The 21,053-nt window shown below is 41.2% G+C and overlaps 1 protein-coding gene across 2 annotated transcripts; it reads right to left on the bottom strand.

Moving 5' to 3' along the window:
• Positions 1-1,127: 1,127 nt before the first annotated feature.
• Positions 1,128-19,256, bottom strand: Crls1 (cardiolipin synthase 1). Of its 2 annotated transcripts, none has more exons than XM_042694548.1 (7): positions 18,810-19,256; positions 14,779-14,916; positions 9,960-10,089; positions 4,919-5,004; positions 3,844-3,912; positions 1,919-2,010; positions 1,128-1,447 (listed from the first exon to the last, which is right to left on the bottom strand). In XM_042694548.1, exons 1-7 carry the CDS (start codon positions 19,110-19,112, stop codon positions 1,360-1,362), a joined length of 906 nt encoding a protein of 301 aa, XP_042550482.1. In that variant the 5' UTR covers positions 19,113-19,256; the 3' UTR covers positions 1,128-1,359. The 2 variants fall into 2 exon arrangements, with proteins under 2 accessions (XP_042550482.1, XP_042550483.1); XM_042694549.1 differs by having other exon boundaries at positions 14,779-14,919; positions 18,822-18,883.
• Between the last annotated feature and the right edge of the window lie 1,797 nt (positions 19,257-21,053).

Genomic DNA, 21,053 nt, shown 5'->3' on the forward strand with positions numbered 1-21,053 from the left:
GGAGATAAGTTTTATAGATTTTCCTGGCTTTGAGACACAATCCTCAAATCTCAGCCTCCCAAGTAGCTACTTCTATAGGCATAAGCCACCAATACCCTGCTCCAATCTTCCCTTTTAAAACATTTTCATGGGCTCATACTTCACTAGTGCAGATTCCCTGAGCGCACCCTCCTGGATGGCTCAGCAGCAGGCTCTGGCCTTTAGTGCTTCCAGCTGAGAGTGCATATTCTCTCAGAGAGGGGAGAGGGAGGGCAAAATCTCACTGTTTGATTCTGCACTCCACTTGGGATCAACCAGACAATGGGCAGCAAAGTTGCTACTGCTAAGAGGCCCTCCTATGAAGCTCTACCTGTATCTCCCTCTACCCAAATAGGAGGGACAGCAGTGTCTTCTAAGTTGGAAGATCCTAAACCAATTACTTTTACATGGATGTCATGAAACACAGAAGAGCAGATAAACATGCAACACAGAACCCAAGTTGAAAATTTTTTTTTCGAGCTTTTATTCCTTAACATCTTAACAAAAGAATATTGCCCAAAGTTTAAAAAACCTTTGAAAAATATACAGTTTTGTATTATTTACACAACATATGAGTACAGGTTTCAAAATCATAAACATTGCTACCTTAGAAACACAGTGGGAAGGCGAGATGTAACTCACTGCCTTTCAGATGCAGAGTGATAAATATGTTCTCACATTGCAACTGCCTTTGTTCTTATCCTGATAAATTATAGGGTACCTGAGAGGTTGGAAGACTAATGATGAACTCAAACACCTTCGATCTTGTTTGATCTTATTTTCAGATTTAAAACTTACTACATTTTAAATCTCTTTACAACTTCATAAAGTTAAGCTAGCTTTATTCTCATTATTCTAGATGATCTAATGTGAACCACATGAACTATGCCTGTGTCTACAGACCTAAAACTCAAAACACTCAAACATATAATGAAGTCGTGTAAGATAATATATTCCCACTGCTTTGAAAACAACAGAAATTCCACTTAGAGAAATGTCAACTCTTCAGTCTCCATGCTGATTTCTTTAAAAAAAAAAAAAAACCAAACATAAAACAGGCAGACAATAATTGGAATAAGTCAATTATAAATTATTCAAGAAAGCTAAGATTAAAAATTCTAAATTACAGTTTTATTTGTATTTAAAAATACACTGGAAATTCTGCACATGCCCATGATCAAGCTTATTTTCAATGTACACTACTTCAATTTTGATGACATGGTTTGTTCTGACAAGTCCCTTTTCAAGCTGAACACCAAAACAGGGTAACTCCTGTAGATTTCCACTGGGGCTGCTGCCGATGATGTACACTGCTTCCTTGCTGATGCTGGTGGGTGATTTTCATGTGCCTTTTATCACCTGAACAGTTTTCCGACCATAATGATAGTAGCTATAACCAGATGCAGCTGTGGTGAAAGCTGTACAGCACCTTTTATGAAAGGAAACAAACAGGATTTGGTTGTCAAACTAAAAGCTTTAACTATGGAACCATAATGTAAATAAAATCGTATATAAGGGCTAGGATATAGCTCAGTGGCAAAGCAAATATCCTGGGTTCAATCCCCAGTACCAAAAGAGGTAAAAGAACAAACAAAAATCTTACATAAGTCAGGCACTGGTGGCTAATGCTTGTAATCTGAGTTACTCAGGAGTCTGAGCTCTAAGAATTGTGGTTCAAAGCCAGCCCAGGCAGGAAAAGTCTGTGAGACTCTTATCTCCAGCAAACTTCAACAAACTTCCAAAAAGTCGGAAGCAGAGCTGTGGCTCAAGTGGTAGAATAATCTAGCTTTAGTAAAAAAGCTCAGGAACAGCATCTATGTCCTGAGTTCAAGCCCCAGGATAGGTACAGAAAATAAAAATCCATCTGATTGACATGTTCAAAGTAATTTATTTAGCTTACCACAATATCTGAAGATAAATGCTGTCAGCATAATTGAAAACTGGAGCTGCCAAAGAAGCTGCCACCAAGATTAACTGAACTGCTGTATTTACCTTAAAAAAAAAAAAAGAAGTGAATGTCAGTGTCAAGTGGATCCTGTTTTAAGATGTACTCTTAGAATGCAATAGCCAAAGCAGTGAACGTTCCCGGGTGAGGACACCAAGGGTCAGCCTCACTCAGACCCACCTGTGCACACAGCTGTCCTTCACAGTGAGGGTAACGGCAGCTAGCAGAAATACTACTACCTTGAGTTCCACAGCAGTTCAATAATACTGCAAAATTCTTTTCCTGGTGCCTTATCCAAAGATCCTTTTTTACTTGTCTACCTGTGAAGTCCTATGAGTTAAAAAACTGAAATACAGCTGGGTGCTGGTGGCTCACGCCTGTAATACTAGCTACTCAGGAGGCTGAGATCTGGGGATCACAGTTCCAAAGCCAGCCCAGGAAAGTCCATGAGGCTCTTATCTCCAATTAACCACCAGATCATCAGAAATGGTGCTAATAGCCCAAAGTAGTAGAGCATTAGCCTTGAAAAAAAGCTCAGGGACAGTTCCAGACCCAGAGTTCAAGCTCCACAAATGACCAAAAAAAAACCACCTGAAAAACACTAGGCACCAAATGCTCAAGCAAGCCTCTAATTCTAGCTACTTGGAAGGTGGAGATCAAGGGTAATAGGTTCAAGGCTAGCTGGAAAATAAAAGTTCATAAGATTCTATCTTACTCAATGTCCAGGCACAGTGGTTTGTGCCTGTCATCCCTAAGTAAGATGCTCATAAAGTAAACCCCAAGTTCAATTCCTACTTAGTACGGGGACCATGGGGATAGTAGTATTAGGAAGGTCATCTCCAAAATGTATTACATCTTTGAAGCCTCTGGAGATAATAAGCAGGATTCCCTACCCCTAAAAGACAGCACTGATTAGAGAAAACAGAAGCAGATCCGGTCTAGTTCCAGTCTAAGAACACCATCCACAGATCATGAGAAGCATGCTGTGGAAGTTTGTGAATATGCAACAGTGGGTGATGTGTGTAAAGAAGCACCTTAGTTCAATTATCCACATACAACCAAATTAACAAGGATCCATCCCACTGTATTTTTGAAAGTACATGATACAATTTGTCTGGAGGATTTCCCACAAGAATGAGAATTCATTTGGTGCATTTTCTACTTTCTATGGAGTGCTACACCCAAACTGCTGTGCTTAATACAAGTCACATGAAGCCAAAGCAGCTCCTATGTAACACACAGAGAGGCCTACTCCTACAAAAGCAACAATTCCTCTGCTCCACAAATGTTCAGCCTCTCCCATCTGTTAAATCTGTCATAAGGGCCAAGTCAAAAGGGTGACTTAGCAACTACACCAAGACTTCTGAGGAAAGGAATACAGATTAAGAGGCATTTGTAGTATCCCTTTATGAGCAAAATATTTTGTGTACAGTTGTTATCCTGAAAGACTCAAGGAAGCAGAATGAACAACTTAAGAACAATACTTGTTTATTAGGAAATAAAACTCTCCAACCCCCTTTTGCAGGAAAGCCAATCTTTGTATGAAACAACTTTATAATTACTTGGTATTTTTACTGTAGGGAGGGAGAGAGAAAACTCCTTATGCAATTGCATTTCAACTCCCATCTACTTTTCTGGACCTATTATCTAATTGAAGGCTTAAACGCTCAGACCACAAACACAAGGTAAAATGTTGTATTTAGGGTCCAAAAACAAAAGGACAAGAGACTTGGGTTAAAGTTGTCTTCCTAACCCAATCTCTATCCTCTCCAGTCAATGTCTTTAAATTTGTCTTAGTTTCAATACTCTTCTCTACAAGTTTTACACTCATTATAAAAAATCCACAAAGGAATAACTGGAACATTGCATGTGTCTCTTACCTTGCTGATGAACGTTGGTTTTAACCTAGCAGTAGCATAACAAGGATTGAAATACTTAGCTAGTGTTCTCTGGCAAAAAGACAAGAGAACGAGAGAGTTTCAATTTATTGTTCAAGTTTAAAACAAACACTGCTATTTATAGATGTAACAGCTGCTGAATATTTACCATATATGCCTGGCCGTTTACATGCATCTTCCTTATATTAAATGAGTGGTATTGACATTCTTTTCAAATCATACATAGGCTACTGAAAATAAGTCTTTACAATTTATAATTTTTTCATTCCTCCATTACCCATAAAATTCTAATAGCTATCAAAAAGTTTGCTTAACCACATATCTTTTTTTTTTTTTTTTTGGGTCTGGTCGTGGGGCCTGAACTCTGGGCCTGGGCACTGTCCCTCAGCCCTTCAGCTCAAGGCTAGCGCTCTACCACTTGAGCCACAGCGCCACTTCCGGCTTTTTTCTTTTTGCTTATGTGGTGCTGAGGAATCGAACCCAGGGCCTCAGGCATGCAAGGCAAGCGCTCTACCACTAAGCCACCTTCCCAGCCCATATCTTTTATTAAATAAATTCAATGAAACTTCTTTACCTCTTATTTCTTTCATAAGTTCTATTTTTTACTGGACTGGAAAGCAATAGTGGTTACCATGTGATGCTTAGGCACTCAAAATGTTCACAGAACCAATGAAAGGGTGTTATCAGCAAACCACTCATGCTCACACCCCGTGGATTTTAAAAACCAGCTCTCAATCCATCACAGAGGCTAGAGGTTAGTAAGACAGCAACAGGGCTTGGGGCTCTGTGAAACACCTCCAAAGATGACATAAGTCCTTTTAATATTGCTTCTAAGTCCTTTTAATATTGACTAGTCACATGTTCACTAAATAACTATCTCAGTGCAATTCAGTCAGCAAGGTATAAAACTTCTGGCTATAAAACTCCTGTTAAGAAATCAGTAATAACTGCCATGAATTATTCTTGCAAGTTAAATAGCATATAGTAGAACAGATCTTTAAATTTTTGCTTTAAGTTGCGAGTAATGCAAAAAGAGTATTTTCGGAAACAAACTCACGGGTGTTGGAAGAGTTCGGTATCTGACATAAAAAACAGCAGCAATCAACATTACATCTCTTGAAATTATCATGTAAGTAAGTGGAACTGAAAATCAAATACAAAAAAAATATAATAAGGACTTTGAAAATTATATACATATTTCTATAATAAAACCTTATTTTAGTTTTACCACAAACTGATGTTTTTCATAATGAAAATTTATTTATTGATTTAGTATCCTTCTGCAGTAAGAACCTCTGTGTGTGTGTGTGTGCGTGTGTGTGTGTGTGTGTGTGTGTCTTAGAGCTGGAACTCATGGCCTGGGCACTGTCCTACTGTCCTTGAATCAAGGCCAGCTCTCTACCATTTGAGCCAGAAGAGCTCCACTTCTGTTTGTTTTTTGTTTTGTAAGGGGGATGGGGGAAGAGATAGTTTATTGAAGTATCTCCTACACATTCCTGTCTGGGATGGCTTTGAACTGGATTACGGATGTGAGCTACCAGTGCCCAGCTTCATAATCTTTTTTAAAATGAAAGTTAAGTACAGACTAAGCTTTGGAATGACACCTTGAATGACAATCCTTGTTTGCCTCCTTTGTTGCTTTCCCTAGACCCTGCTCCCCTCTTCTCTCCCTTGTTACTTTCTCATCATCTTTTTGAGTTGGGAGAAATGTTCACCATACTCACGAGGGAAAAATGGAAAGAGATGATAAGGAAAGAAGATTTAAAAAGACGTAAAACAGAAGAGTCTTGGGAGCTTAAATACCTACATCTGCATTTTACACTACAAGAAGTACATTTGTTATATGTATTATCTGTACAGAAACAGATCTATTTTTGCCCCTGTCTAACCAGTTCCTCCCTCAGCATCCAGTACTCTCCACCTTGCCCAGGCATTTGATGAATTCAACTTCTCAATAGTTTTCCTATAGGCTGAGTATCTCTTATCCAAAGTATTTAGGACAGAGTTCAATGTTTTTCAGATACTGGAATATTTGCACTGACTTGGCACATTTGACTTTACCAGTTGAGAAACCCTAACCAAATGTTCCATATATCCAAGTCTGAGGATATTCCTGTCATTGCAGGGTGCCCCTCATAGGACTATATCCTTCTCTACTATAGGAAGTTCTACCCACAAACCTGTATCTTTTATAAGAAAAAAAAAAAAAAAGTGTTCCTTTTTGCTAGGCAGGAGCTTTCCCTACCACTTGAGCCAGTCTGGTTCACCCTCCTAGCCACACTTCCCACTGTAGCTGGGATGAATGACATGTGCTACCACATCCAGTTTTTTCTGCTGAGATGAGATCTTCTGGCCTTTTTTTGCTGGGGGTTGCATGGAACTCTGATTCTCAAGTCCAGCCTGAGGAACTGGGTTAGGCATGTGCTACCAAGCCCAGCCATTAGTTGAAATGGAGCCTGGTGAATGCTTGGCCATACATAGGAGCTCAGCTAAGAATTTGCTGCTGGTGTTGTTCTGGGGCTTGGATTCAGTGCTTCATGTTCTCACTTGGCTTGCTTGCTTCTAATTGGCCTCTACCAAGTAAGCCATGCCTCCAGCCCCTGCTGGATATTTGCAAATGGAGTGTCTTAAACTTTTCTCCCTAGGCTGGCTTCAAACCATTGTTGATATTAGCCTCTTTAGCAGCTAGGATTACAGGTATGATCAACAGGCACTCCTCTGAAAAACATTTTTAAAAAGCCAGAATCCAGGTCAGCAGAGTGTAGTGACTCATAGCTATAATCCTAAGTACTTGGGAAGTGGAAACTGGGAGGATTCTGGTTCAAAGACAGCCTGAGCAAAAAGTTTAAGACTCCATCTCAATCAGTGAAGGGGGGGGGGGGGGGGGGGGGGGGGAGAAAGCTGGGCACAGCAGTGCATGCCTGTCCTATGTGGGAAACACAAAGAAGGTCACATTCCACGCCAGCTAAGACATAAATGTGAAATCCTATCTGAAATCAGCAAAAGCAAAAAGGGAGTGGGCACATTGCTCAAGTGCTCAGTGCTTGCCTGACAGGCTCAAGGCCTTGAATTCAAACTCTAGTACTGAAAAAAAAATTCAGAAAACAAAAATAAGAACCCCAAAACTCGGTTCAACTTGTTTTAACTACCAAATAAAAGGATCACATATATTTCTTTTTTACTACCTTCAAATGATGCATACATTATTTGAGACTGATTTATGGTGTCCTGCAGTTCTGACATTCCATTGGCTCTGCATTTTGAATACTATCTCACCAATTAATTATGAAGTTAATCTTTAAGTCTCTACTGGTTATAGTTGTTGATCTTTGGCCTAGTCCTCTAAAAGATGGCACTATTACAACAGGAATTTGGAACAAATAAGACATAACTGTATTAGGCTAGGGAAAAAAAAAAATCAAACAATGATTTTTAGTAGCACTTTTATAATGTTATAAAACATTTTTCTTTGATCAGCTGTGGGGCCTGAACTCTGGGCCTGGGTGCTGTCCCTCAGCTCTTCAGCTCAAGGCTAGTGCTCTACCACTTGAGCCACAGCGCCACTTCCCATTTTCTGGTGGTAATTGAAGATAAGATCTCACGAACTTTACTGCCAAGGCTTTGAATGGCGATCCTCGGATCTGAGCCTCCTGAGCAGCTAGGATTACAGGAGTGTGCTACCAATGCCCAGCTATAAGACATTTTTTTAAAATTATTTATTGATTTTTTATTGTGAAAATACTGTACAGAGGGGTTACAATTAGATGGGCAAGATAATGAGTACATTTCTTATCAAGCATTGTAGCCTCCTCCTTTGTTTCCCCTTCCCATCCCTTCCTAGCCTCCCCCCACCCTATAAGACATTTTTTAACCTTATAAAACTTTTCTATAGTAACCATTACCTGGTAAACTCTGAACACACAATTCACATTATTAAAATTTAACAAACCCATGCAAATTAAAAATAATGTATGATAACCACGCAAGCCTGCATCTGTGCAGGAAGGTAGGTCCATGGAACTCAGAATTGCTTGGGGCAGTGCACTAGGCTCTAACTCAGCAAGTGAGCTAGCAATAAACATCTCTGGACTCATTTTACTACCTGCAACTGCCTGATGTAACAAATGTTTCTGGATGAAACATTCAATTCATCAAGAAGATACAAGTCCAATGTATATGCATTTAACATCAAGACTACAAAAGATAATGAAGCAAAATTACAAATGAGAAGGAAAATAGTGAAAAATTAAGACACACAGAAGGGAATGTTAGTCCATTCTCAGTAATTAAGAAGCTGATCAAAAGATGAAAAAAGAAAATAAATGGGAGATTCAAGTGAATGCAGAAGCTGTGTGTATAATTCAAGGAGAATCACAGCCCAGGGAAAATATACATGAGATCTTAATCTTAACAGAAAAAGCTGGATATGATGGGAGTATATCTGTCATCCCAGCTACATCAGGAAGTGTAACAGTAAAAAATACATATGTCTTAGGTAAGAGTCTCATGGGCTTTCCTGCCCCAGCTGGCTTCGAACTGTGTGATCCTCAGATCTCACAGATCTCAGCCTCTTGAGTGGCTAGGATTACAGGCATAAAGCATCAGCATGTTTTGTTTTATTTAAAGAGAGAAAAAATTTAAAAAGACCAACCAGGGGGAAAAAAAACACCTTTACAGATTTCTAATTCAAAACATAATCACATAGAAAAGAAAAGGTATGGGAGTGATATACGACTTCTATCGCAAGATGAAATCTGGACCCTGTAGAACAGAGTCCTCAAAATTCTGAGTGAAAAACTGTATGGAAAGTAGAATGAAAGAAGAACACTGCATGGTTCAACTGTATGGAGGGTAGAATAAAGACATTTTAGATGCCCTAGACTTTCAAAAAATGTTGCTGCCAGGCTGCATCCTTTTACAGAAAACAATTGGAGGATGCATTCCACTACAGGGAGCACTTAGCCAAAAGGAAATACGTAACATAAAGGAAAGAAAATGGAAACAGTGAGAATCATAGTGAAGAAAGTCCCAGCTTGGGCTTAAGTGAAGCAACATTCCATGCAAAAAGCTAGACATAATTTCTATGTTTAACAGGACAAGGGACTGGCCAGTCTGAACAAAAAGATGTAATAAATTCTGAATGTCCACAGAATTCTCTATAGGCTTTTTTCCTAAAAATTATTTACATTTTTACAATTAGAGTGTCCCTTCCCTTCAGTCCCAAGAATCACATTCATACCCCAAGTCTAACTTCCAAAGCAGCACACAAAAACAATTTAATTAATTTTTACTTTGGATTGGGAACTCGGAAGTTTAACACACCCCTGGCACTTCTTCTACCAATGTTGGTAATGATAGACATCAAGGGCCAAATGGCAGCTGCTGTGTTCTAAGAACTATTTCTATCTCTAGAAGAAAAACCAGATTAGCCTGAATTGAGAAAGGAAATCTGATTGAGAAAACAGCTGAAGTAGAAAGTGAGCATATAGAAAAGCACGTTCAATTAGAGATTATAAAATTCTAGCTGGAGTAAATATTCAGAAAATGCACCTGGATGTATGATTGGAAATTATTTAAGTGTCTAGTAAGGTGAAATTTTATGCATATCCTCAGAAATCCACAGTTCTTATTATGATTAAACTGTATTTAATAATTAGGAAAACACTACATTACTTTCAAAGCACTAGGTATTAAAATATTTTATATAATATTAATAATTTGCCCATGAATTAGAATGTGTTTTATGACTTTAACTAAATATCACTATCTCACAAAACTATAAATTTGTGAAATTTGTGTAATCACTTAATCACAATAAAAAAATATAATTAAAATAAAAAAAGTATAGCACCAAAAGATTCTAGAGTATTAAGAATTGTCACTGTGAAATTTTTACTAAATTTCAGTTGTAAACAATTTCAACTAGGACATTAATTATAAAACAGCTTGACAGCAAAAACAGTTTAAAATTTGGGAAACAGTTTAAGTTGAAAAATATATTTTGGGAACAAAAATTGTGTGTTTCAAGAGAAATGCTAGGCTGATTGGTGTCCTTCTCCCCTGTTCTGTTTAAAAGTACGCATGATGGCGTCTCTTACCTGGAATAAGGTCTGCATAGGTCAAGCTAACATATAAGATACTGATAAGTATTTTATCAGCAAGTGGATCAAGAGCACTTCCCAAAGCTGATTTTTGATTGGCCCAGTTTCGAGCAATAAATCCATCCAACTGAAAATAGAAGTGTTTTTTATAAATGGCATGATAGGAATAGAGTATATCTTGAAACTTAAGAGAAACTAGAATAATAACTATACTTTCATAAAACGTTAATATAAATTGCTTGTTTTTTACAAATGCCTTTTTTATGGAGATACATTTAAATTAGCAGCTGACCTAAAAACAATTTCCTGTTTTTCTGTTACCGCCATCCCCCCTTCCCCCTTCCCCCTAGCCCTCCCACTTTTTTTTTTTGGCTGGTCGTGGGGCCTGAACTCTGGGCCTGGGCGCTGTCCTCAGCTCTTCAACTCAAGGTGAGCACTCTACCACTTGAGCCACAGCGCCACTTCCAGCTTTTTCTGCTTATGTGGTGCTGAGGAATTGAACCCAGGGCCTCATGTATACAAGGCAAGCACTCTACCACTGAGCCACCTTCTCAGCCCCCCAGCCCTCCCCCCCTACTTACTTCTTGACTATTTTCATAATGCCCTATTGTGGGATGAACCCATATACAAATCTAGACATGTAAGTAACTCATGAAACACTCCCAGGAAGCATGACTGACAGAGCCTCTTTCTTGGGGGCCTGGGGTGAGAGAAACAAGGTCTTTGATAAGTAGCTTAGGCTGGCCCCAAACTCTTAATCCTTCTGCCTCAGCCTCCAGCATGCTGTAATTACAGGTGAGCTTCAAGAAGCTCTTCTGAAGCCTGGGCTATTTTCACTACAATCCAAATAGCTGCTTTTAGTTGGAGAGACTATCTTTAAGTGCAGGACTAAGTTTCACAACCCCTAACTACTTTCTATAATATGATCTACCTCCTTAAGTTATAACAATATTTTCAATTTTAAAATTTACTTGTTCAGTATCACTATTAATTCTATGCTCTGACTATACTGGTATTACCTGTAGTGGACTAACAGCTGCCTAGCTAAAGTGTTGATACTTACATGGTTAGTTTAATTTGATTCACCAGAGCTTTAAATAATGACTAGTTGATAGCACTGAAATATCTGAAATCTTACCACAAAAACCTAGATATACTACCTAACATGAGGAAAGGAAAGATGTGGTCACCCTGGAGCCAAAAAAAAAAAGACTGAGAACAAGTACTGCCTATGCATGCTACACAAGCAAACAATTCCTAGTTCACCCCAGGAACTGACTTCAATCTTCAGCAACTGTTTAAATTTTTTCTATTTGTTTCTAAAAGAAGAGCCGATTAATTCAGATATAATTAAGCCCTTTTACAGGATAAGCAAGTCCTCCATATCCAAGTACTGCAGTGACTGAAGGGAGATAGCAGTAGTACAGGACAGTGATAACAACTTGCTCTCTGCAGCAGAACAGAACTGCTTCAAGTCTTGTCTCCTGCCTGTATTACCTTGGTGAAGTTACTTGGTTTCTCTTTGAGTTTCCTCATCTGAAAGACATATTACCTACTTACCAAAGAACCATCGGCACAAAATGTGACGATCATTTGTATCCAGGGCTTAGCGCTTGGTAAATCCTCAAAAAAAGAGCAGTCATTAGATATACCACCACTGGAGCAATCTATTTTCTATTTTGGGTGTGTGTGTGTGCGAGTGCACACACACAGGTTCTGAGACTTGAACTCAGGGCCTGGATGTTGTCCCTGAGCTTTTTTTTTTTGGTTGGTCATGGGGCTTGAACTCTGGGCCTAGGCACTGTCCCTGAGCAGTTCAGCTCAAAGTGAGCACTCTACCACTTGAGCAACAGCGCCACTTCCAGCTTTTTGGTGGTTTATTGGAGATAAGAGTCTCACAGACTTTCCTGCCCAGGCTGGCTTTGAACCACGATCGTCAGATCTCAGCCTCCTTAGTTGCTAGGATTACAGGCATGACCCACAGGCACCTGGCATCCCTGAGCTTTCATGCCCAAAGCTAGTGGCTCGAACACTTCAGACACAGCTCCACTTGTGTGTGCACGCATACATGTGTGCGTGTATTTTTTAAATATTTAATTGGGGATAAGGGTCTCACAGACTTTCCTGTCCAGGGTTGGCTTTGAGTAGCTGGGGATTACAGGAGTGAGCTACCAGTGCCTGGCTGTAATCTATCTTCTTCAGTGGAACTCAGGTACTACTGTCTAACAAAGTGTCTGGAATGAATGGGGAGTTGGGGCCTTGGAAGCTGTAGCTGTCAATTCAGTTTCTGACCTCAGAGAAGCTAGTTCTCACTTTTCAGATTCACTACCCTTCCTAGCTTCATTGTTATTCTAACCCATAGGCAATCTCAAGATCACCATTTTATAAACACCTGCAACTTCACAGCATCTCAACCCTGCCACAAACTAAGCGTGTATCTTGGGCCTGAGCACTGTGTAAGAAACAAATGTGCTGCCCAGTCTCACTTCCAATTCATGACCCCAATCTCCCTTGGACACACAATGCACTCTATCCTCCACCTCTCTTTTGAATTTACCCTCTCACCTCTGACCTACTTCATCTTTCTAGTCCATGACTGTCTATAGTGTCCTGGGGAGGGGAGGGGAGAATCACAACAAAAATGATCAGCACCTGCTCATGTTCCCAACAACCCCATACTGCTCCTTCTACCTACCCTTTCCTCCCACTTGCAAGTTTTGTCTCCTGCCTTCCCTTCCCCATCTCCCTTGCATCAAGCTTTCCTTTCCTACCCCGTATCTATTAATTAGCTAAAACAAAAATTCCTCAGACATATACTTATAAACAACTTTAGCTTGACTCTATTTTTCTACTCTCCCAACTTTACTAATACATTCAATACTCAACTGATGCCTTATCACAATTCTCCCCCCGCAGTGTTTGCCCATCCCAGAAAATGTTGCTCCACTGATCTGGCTGCTGGAAAGAGAGGAAAAAGGAGCAGCCTGATGTTTCTATCTCATTCCTTTTTACTCCACATATCCAAACTATCCACATTTCAACACTGTCCAAAATATTATATCAAACCCATCAGCTATAGCTCTAAACCCAACTCAGTCCACACTGCCACCTCTCTCCTAGGCCAGCCTCTCGGCCCAGTTGCTCTGCTTCTACGCTGGCCTCCTGTAGTGAGATAGGTGAGGCAGGGCCACCTGCACAGAAGCCAATCTGTGAGCGTCAAAGTCTCCACAGAGTAAGTGTGCAACCTAGTACGTTAGCTACGTTTCCATATCTAGCATCTAACACGTTCTTTAAAATGGTAACTAGGTCCTCTCCCACTCTGTGAATATTGCAATCTCATGTGGCAGTTAAACCTCTACCCCCTCCAAAACAAAAAGAAAAACAAACCCACAAACTAGCAGAAAAACATGAAAGGTGAATCCAATAACGAAAAAAACCTTTTGCCTATTAGATAAAAAAATTCATTATCAATATAAAGGTCTTTGACAGGCTTGGAAGTCCACTAATGAGAAGAGACTTCCAGGTTTTAAAGATAAAAGTAGGCACATATACAAAAAAGAGGAGATTGTGAGAATGGAAAGATTTGGAGGCAAATAAGAACTAGAGTCTGGATAAAGAGGAGAGCTAATTTGAAAGACTGTATTCGATGGCTCTTTGGAAATAGTATACAACAATGAATTTACCCTTCAAATTCTTCAGCTAATCTACTTATAAATGCTACTGGGAAGGTAGAATATTGTTTATAATCTCAGAACAGCTGACATTACAAGGAAAGATACTATATAAGTTTTATTTACAGAAAATTAGTTTCTACTCTTACTAAATATATACTGAATAAAAAGTGTTAAACATAAATGGTTTGAAAAAGCACCAAATTATTGCCTACCTGAGGGCTCACTTAGATCTCAGACCAATCCTACACAAAATACCATTTGTATTCCTATCTGCTAATTTTGCCCTGATATGAAGTTCTCCCTCTTCCTTTTCCCCCACTTACATGGAGTTTTGTAAGTTATTTTTAATCCTTTATGGAAGAAGGTGGGTGATAAATGCAAATGTCATACATGATGACAGTTGGCCAGGAAACAAAAATGTAGTCTTTTCTTCCAGTTCTATTTTGAAATCCCTCAATACTCTCTATAAAACTATTTCTTCCAGTTCTATTTTGAAATCCATAATACTCTCCTCTTCCAAAACTGCCAAAGGTTCATCCTATTCTCCCCTGTCCATCTTCTGAAATAGTAGCAGAAGGAAGGATGCCCAAAGCCCAACCCAGACAAGATTTCCTGCTGGGTAGGTAAGAGGGGTGTGGAGCAGAATCAGAGATCCAATACATGGGCTAACCCCAGCCTCTCCTGCTGACATTAAAGCTGAGCAGAGTTCTAGCTTCTTTTACAAGGTCACATTCTAGTTTTCTGGGCCATAACAACTAGTCTACTATTTCCAAGAACTCCACTAGGAAAATCAACTCTTGCTGCAGATCAGAGTATTTCTATCACAACAAATTAAAAAATAAGTCAAAGCTTCTCTCCATCATTTTTATTCCTAAAGCAAGCATTTAGCTCTTGGGAATTCTTAGAGGTAATTCTTTGATGAAGCAGTCTAAAACCAAGAGTAAAAACGGTACCTCTCCTAGGCCTCTATACAATATCATATAAAAGCAGTCCAACACAGATGCTAAAGATAAGTACTAGATCAAATTCATCTTGAAGATTTCCTTCCAAGGAAAAGCTGACTAAGGCTGTGCTATTTTGAGACAGTAGTAGAGACCCTGGGATTTGGAAAGGAGCCAAGCAACAATACATTTATAACTTACCAAATCAGTTAGCCCAGCTAAAGCAAAAACTCCTAGGGCAACATTGAAATCTTCTTCAAGAATCAAATAGCCCAAAACTGGGGCCAGGCCAATTCTTGTCATTGACAACATGTTTGGGATTGTCCATGGATTTTCATACTGAAACACAAACATAAGAAAATTTAAATGAAAAACCATAAGTTCATACTTAAACTACACTTTATCCATTTAAGTAAGATACTATACAAACTTTAAATTTAATATTTATATATAAGTACTCCTATATGTGTGTGTCTATCTATCTATATATACATATATATATCAGAAAGTTTCATCACAATGACAGAAGAATATTGAGTTTGAGTCAGTAGCTGATGGTTCATATTAATAGTACTAGCTACTCTCAGGAGGCTAAGATCTAAAGATCACAGTTCAAAGCTGGCCTGAACAGGAAAGTCCATGAAACTCTTCTATTAACTATCAAAAATTGGGAAGCAGTTAGGCGCCAGTGGCTCACGTGTGTAATCCTAGCTACTCAGGAGGCTGAGATCTGAGGATCATGGTTCAAAGCCAGCTAGAGTCCCTATGAGACTCTTATATCCAATTAACCACTCAGAAACCAAAAGTAGAACTATGGTTCAAAGTGGGAGAACACAGCCTTGAGCAGAAAGAGTTTGGGGACAGCACCCATGCCCTAAGTTCAAACTACAATCAACAAAAGAAAAAAATCTGGAAGCATGGCTCAAACTTGAACAAAAAAGCCAAATGAGTGTGAGAGACCCTGATTTCAAGACCCACCACTGGTATATGCACACATGCGTGCACATACATACACAGAACCCACTAGCAATCTTAGGCATTTTATTTTAAACACAGAAAATATATCCACCAAAAAAATGCTCAATGTCATAAACAGTGTATGAAGGTATGAATAAGGGGAGCCAGATTTAATTCTATAACCTCTGGTCACAAAGCTAGAAAATTACTAAGAGAAAGTGGAAATAGGAAGAGATGGAGATAAATGGAATGAAGAAAAACGGTGTAAATAGCTTCAAAACAGCCATGGGACAGATAAGACTTTCCCAACTAAGAACCAAGGGTTTTCACAGCTACCATATGGAGAGCTTTGATTCCTTGAAACTTTATTTAGAGCCAAGCTGCTAGAAGCTGGCACTAGCAAAAGGGCTCTCTTGACAGCTGCTCTGAAAAACAAACTCTTCTTTGCCAAGCAGAACCTGATTTGTTAGAGGGTATTTCAAAACTTCAAGCATTTTTGGCCCAGTGGAATTAGAACAGACATTACAAGAAAGTAAAAAAAAAAAAAAGAAGAAGAAGAAGAAGAAGCAAGAAAATGCCTTTCCCTAAAGCCTGAGGTATTTCCTCTACTAAATCAAAGTCTGTTAATTCTACCCTATGGGACTTGGTCTTCAAAAAAAAAACAAATCCTAAACTGGGTACTAATGGCTCATACCTGTAATCCTACATTATATCTACATTACTTTTTTTTTTGGTGTCAGTCCTGGGGCTTGAACTCAGGGCCTGAATGCTGTCCCTGAGCTTTTGAGCTCAATGCTAGTCTAGCTCTACTACATGAGCCACAGCTCCATTTCCAGCTTTTTTGGTGGTTAACTGGAAATACAAGTCTCTTCCTACCCAGGCTGGCTTTGAACCATGATCCTCTGATCTCAGCCTCTGGAATAGCTAGGATTTGTCAGTTGTGGGACTTGAACTCTGGGCCTAGAAACTGTCCCTCAGCTCTTCAGCTCAAGGCTAGTGCTCTTGAGCCACAGTGCCACTTCCAGTTTTCTGAGAGGTTTGGAGATAAGAGTCTCATGGAGTGTCCTGCTTGGGCTGGCTTTGAGTAAGATCCTCAGATCTCAGCCTCCTGAATAGCTAGGATTACAGGTGTGAGCCACCAGCACCCGGCTTAGCTTACATTTTTTTTTAAATCAGTAATCAACTTGTCTGAATTTTAATTTAGGAGGAAAAACCCCTAGTGGAAGAGTTCATTTCTAAAGACACCTTTTTGACTTCCATCAACTACTCTGTAAGAAAAAGCATTCTCTAAAGATACTGTTTGTGTTTATAAGCAGAAGCCAGCAAGGAAGCACCTCAGCTTGTCACTGGGGTCAGTGGTAGCATACTGTCATGGGCAAGCTGTAGAACAACTTCAAATTCTCCAGGGAACAATCACCAAACAATCCTTTACATTGGGATCTTCAACTGAAAGTAAGACCACATTCTGAAAACACCCTCAGAATAGATTCCAAATTCAAGCTCAAAGACTAGAGTGTTTCAGAGTTCAGAGGGAAAAAGGTAAGTCTGTTGACTACATCGGCAGAGTGTAAGTCAAATACTGATCCAGTGTTCCAGCAACTCAGAGAACCAGTTGGGAAGGGGGAAGGTAGGTCAACACTGAGAAAATAGGATGACAAAGTGAAAGACCAGAAACAAACACTCAACAGATAACTATGGAGGCAAACAGCCACATTCACACTGGTGAATAAACAAAATGGAATGTTGCTCCAACAGTGAAAGGAGTTCTTTTGGTCTTCCTATAAAATATCTCACTTAAAACATCTCACTTAAATTTTGAATCATTAGACCTGGTAAAAAGTTTTAAAAACTAACATGAGGAGAGCTAATCTTAGATTACCCAACCAGATAACCTGTGGCATACTCGACCAACTACAGCCGTTCTGGGAAGGTCTTCAGCCAGGATGAGGGCAACTTCAAAGCTTCCAGCATTCAAACCTCAACATGCTTTAGCTAGTAGGGGAGTTGAGAGCCCTGCCAGGATGTGGCAGCCTCAACCCATGCTGTAAACTGATGAAAGCAGCACAGGGGCCCACTGAAGACCTAACAATTGAAGATGTAATAATTGCATGAGTCTTGCTAACATGACATCAAAAGCTCTGGGGGTCTTATGCCTGGGAAGTAGTTGAGCAGGTAGGTGGACAAATACTCTCCTCTGTGGCCTAAGAATAGTTCTAATCTTTTCTTTTTCTTTTTTTGGTCTGTAATTAGAAGTTGAAGAACTTTTTAACAACTAATTAAAACTATTCTCCATCCTAACGGGTAAGGTTAACAAAAGTCAAATAAGAGCCGTAGGCAATGGTAGCTCAGGACTGTAATCCTAGCTACTCAGAAGGCTGAGATCTGAGTTTGAAGCCAGCCTAGGCAAACAAATCAGTGAAGACTTATCTCCAATCAACACGCAAAAAGCTGGAAGTGCTCAGAGACACAGAAAGGACACATGTTTTCTCCTATGCGGGCGCTAGATCTAAAGTTCACCGAGGTATGATAAACCATACAGGACTCCAGGCATAGAAGGGAGGAATACTCTTAGAGGAGGAACACAAAGGCTCGATGCCTATGTACCTATCATATAACAGTATGTATCGAAATGGGGAGAGGGGGGAAGGCTGGAAGTGGAGAGAGACGTGGAACATCAACCTTGAGCAAAAAGGTCAAGGGAAAGCCCGAGACCCTGAGTTCAATCCCCATTGGGACAGCCTCCCCCCCCCCCCCCCCCCACACACACAAAGTGAAGTGAATCGAGTCTGAAATTAGGTTAAACACTAAACCAAGGGGTCTGGGTATCTTCGTGGCTTACACATTAAAGGAATGCTTTAGAAGACTTTTCTAGCTTTTTAAGGAGGCCAAAGTTCAGGACCCAGTGGGTCGGCTTGCCTTCCCTGAGCTTTTGTCACTCAAGGCTGGTGCTCTACCACTTGAGCCGCAGCTCCACTTCCAGCTTTTTGGTGACTACGGAACTTCGCTCTTCAGATCTCAACTTCCGGCCTGAGCTGGCTAGGAGGGCACGCGTGAGCCCCCCACCCCACCCCGCGGAAGACCCTCCTCCCGATGCAATGCGCCCACGGCCCTTCCTGCCAGGCGTGTGGATGGAAAGGGCTGAGGGCCCAGTGACCTCCCCCAACTTCTCAGGAAACCCTGGGGAAGTTCCGAGGCGGGCCTACCCGGCCCAGTGGCCGCCCCCCGCCGGGGTCGATCGCTCTCCGCCATCCCCCCACCCCACCCCGGGCACGTACCAAGCTGGCGGTGCTCGACGGGCCCCAGCGGCCCCTCGCGGGCTCGGCGGCGGCGCCTCCGGCCGCAGGCTCCGACGCCGCCTTCCCGGCGCCCGAGCAGTGGCTCCGCGGAGCGGGCCACGGCAGCCGCAGGCCGAGCGAGGCCGGGCGCAGCCAGCGGCGCTCGGCCAGGCAGCCCAGGCAGCAGGCGGCGGGCGGCAGCAGCGCCCCGCGGCCGCGCCCCCGGCCCGGCCGCGCCCATGGCGCCCGCGCGGCCGCGCGCAGCGACCCCCACGAGCCGCGCGCCAGGCGCCAGGCCAGCATGTCCCGCGCCACGGGCCCGCAAGCCGCACGGAGCTCAGCAGACCGCACGTCCGGCGCGCCGGCCCACCCCGCAGGCCCGGCGACCGCGGAGAGGCGCGGCGGCTGAGGCCTCCATACTGATTTCCAGACCTAGCACATTCCTCTTATACAGGAAGTCTGGAACCGCCAAGGAAGGACGTTTTCGCGACGCTTTTACGACACCAACGTGGACCTGCTCCCCGGCGCCCCCGGGTGGCCGACGCAGGCATTTACAGTCCATGCCTTTGCAAAAGCAGTATTGTTATTTTTGTTGTTTTGTTTCTTTTTGTATTTTGTGTTTTTTTTTTTTTTTAACCTCTGTCTATGCACGCCCGACGGCCAGTGGTCCTGGACAAGGAGGGATGTGCGCTGCAGCAAAAACATCAGGGAGCCATCTCAGTCTACAGTCTAAAATCCTGGGGCGGGGAGGGGGAGCTGGGGGGGTTAGGGAGGGTTTGCTATCGGAGGATCATGGTTCCAAGTCCGCTTGGGCAGGAAAATCTGTCAAATTCTTATCAATTACCTACCAAAAAGGCTGGAAGCGGAACTGTGGCTAAGTGGTAGAGCACTAGACTTGAGCAAAAAAGCTCAGAGACAAAGCCCAGGTCCTGAGTTCAAGCCCCAGAACCCTCATTAAAAAAAAAAAGTCATCAGAAAGAGTACACTGAGTTGTGCACTATGCTGTGTAGGCTCAATGGGAGTTTTAAATTAGTATCTGACAGAAATAATGTTCTAGTTCCATATTTCACCTCCCTTTTTCTTCATGAGCATGAAATGAAAGTGCACATGTCCAAAATAATATAAAATGTCCATTACCAATTACTAGTTTACTGGGAAAGCTTGCCTATTATACTAAATATTATCCTATCTAATCCTCCCAAATCTACTATGGGCTCCATTACTACTTTTACAGATAATGAAGCTTAGGCTAAAAGGTTAAAATCTTGTTTTTTGCTAAAATCAAAATAGTACACAATCAGTGTTCAGGCATATTACAGAACTTTGTCAAACTGAATATGCTTTATTTTTTCTTTTTAGCAGTACTAGTTTTTAATCGAGAGCCTCACGCTTGCTAAGTAAGGGAGCACTACACTGCTGAAGCCAGGCCATCCTCTCTGTGGTTATATTTCGAGGATTGTGTGCTTTTGGCCAGGTCGGCTTTCTACACTTCTGGCTGTTTGGTTCTGTGATTAGTGGATACCAAATACAGAATCAGAAATCTAGAGCAGTTTCTTCTGATAAATTAGACTTCTGTCATCTTTCCCCAATGTAACTTTATATATCCTTAACATTTGACTTTCCATAACTTTGTTTCCTCTTTGACCAACACTGATGAATTGTGTAATTCCTTTTTGTTTTCATTGATGTTAACTTTTTTGATTATCTATCTAAAATGCCAGTCCTGAGGTTTGAACTCAGGGCCTGATATTGTCCCTGAGCTTTCTACTAATAGTGTCAAACCACAGCTTCACTTCCAGCCTTTTCCTCTTTTTTTTGTTTTTGTTGCTGTTCCTGAAGCTTGAACTCAGGGCCTAAGTACTGTTCCTAAGCATTTTTTGTCCAAGGCTACCATTCTGCCACTTGAGCCACAGCTCTACTTCCAGCTTTTGGTAGCTAATTGGAAATACTAGCCTCAAGTATGTTCTGCTCTTGCTGACTTTAAACCATCAAACTCTGTTGCAAGCCCCCTTGTGCTCCTTAACCCGCTGTGACCAGGAGCAAGGCAGTAATGGAGACTGGACAGTGGAACTGAGGTTTGGGGAGACCTGTAGCCTTCTGCCAGCTTCAGATCCCAAGGTTCCATTAACCAAGGTTTTTACTGGTTTTGTATAGGGAAGTATATGCAGAAAGTAAGGTATGTCAAAGTGTGACAATATTTTGTACACATGGTAGATGACTTCCCTATCTTGTGAATGAGAGCTA

The sequence above is a fragment of the Dipodomys spectabilis genome, unplaced genomic scaffold, assembly GCF_019054845.1.
Source record: "Dipodomys spectabilis isolate Male_0828 unplaced genomic scaffold, ASM1905484v1 ptg000175l, whole genome shotgun sequence".
NCBI classification, from domain to species: Eukaryota; Metazoa; Chordata; class Mammalia; order Rodentia; family Heteromyidae; genus Dipodomys; species Dipodomys spectabilis.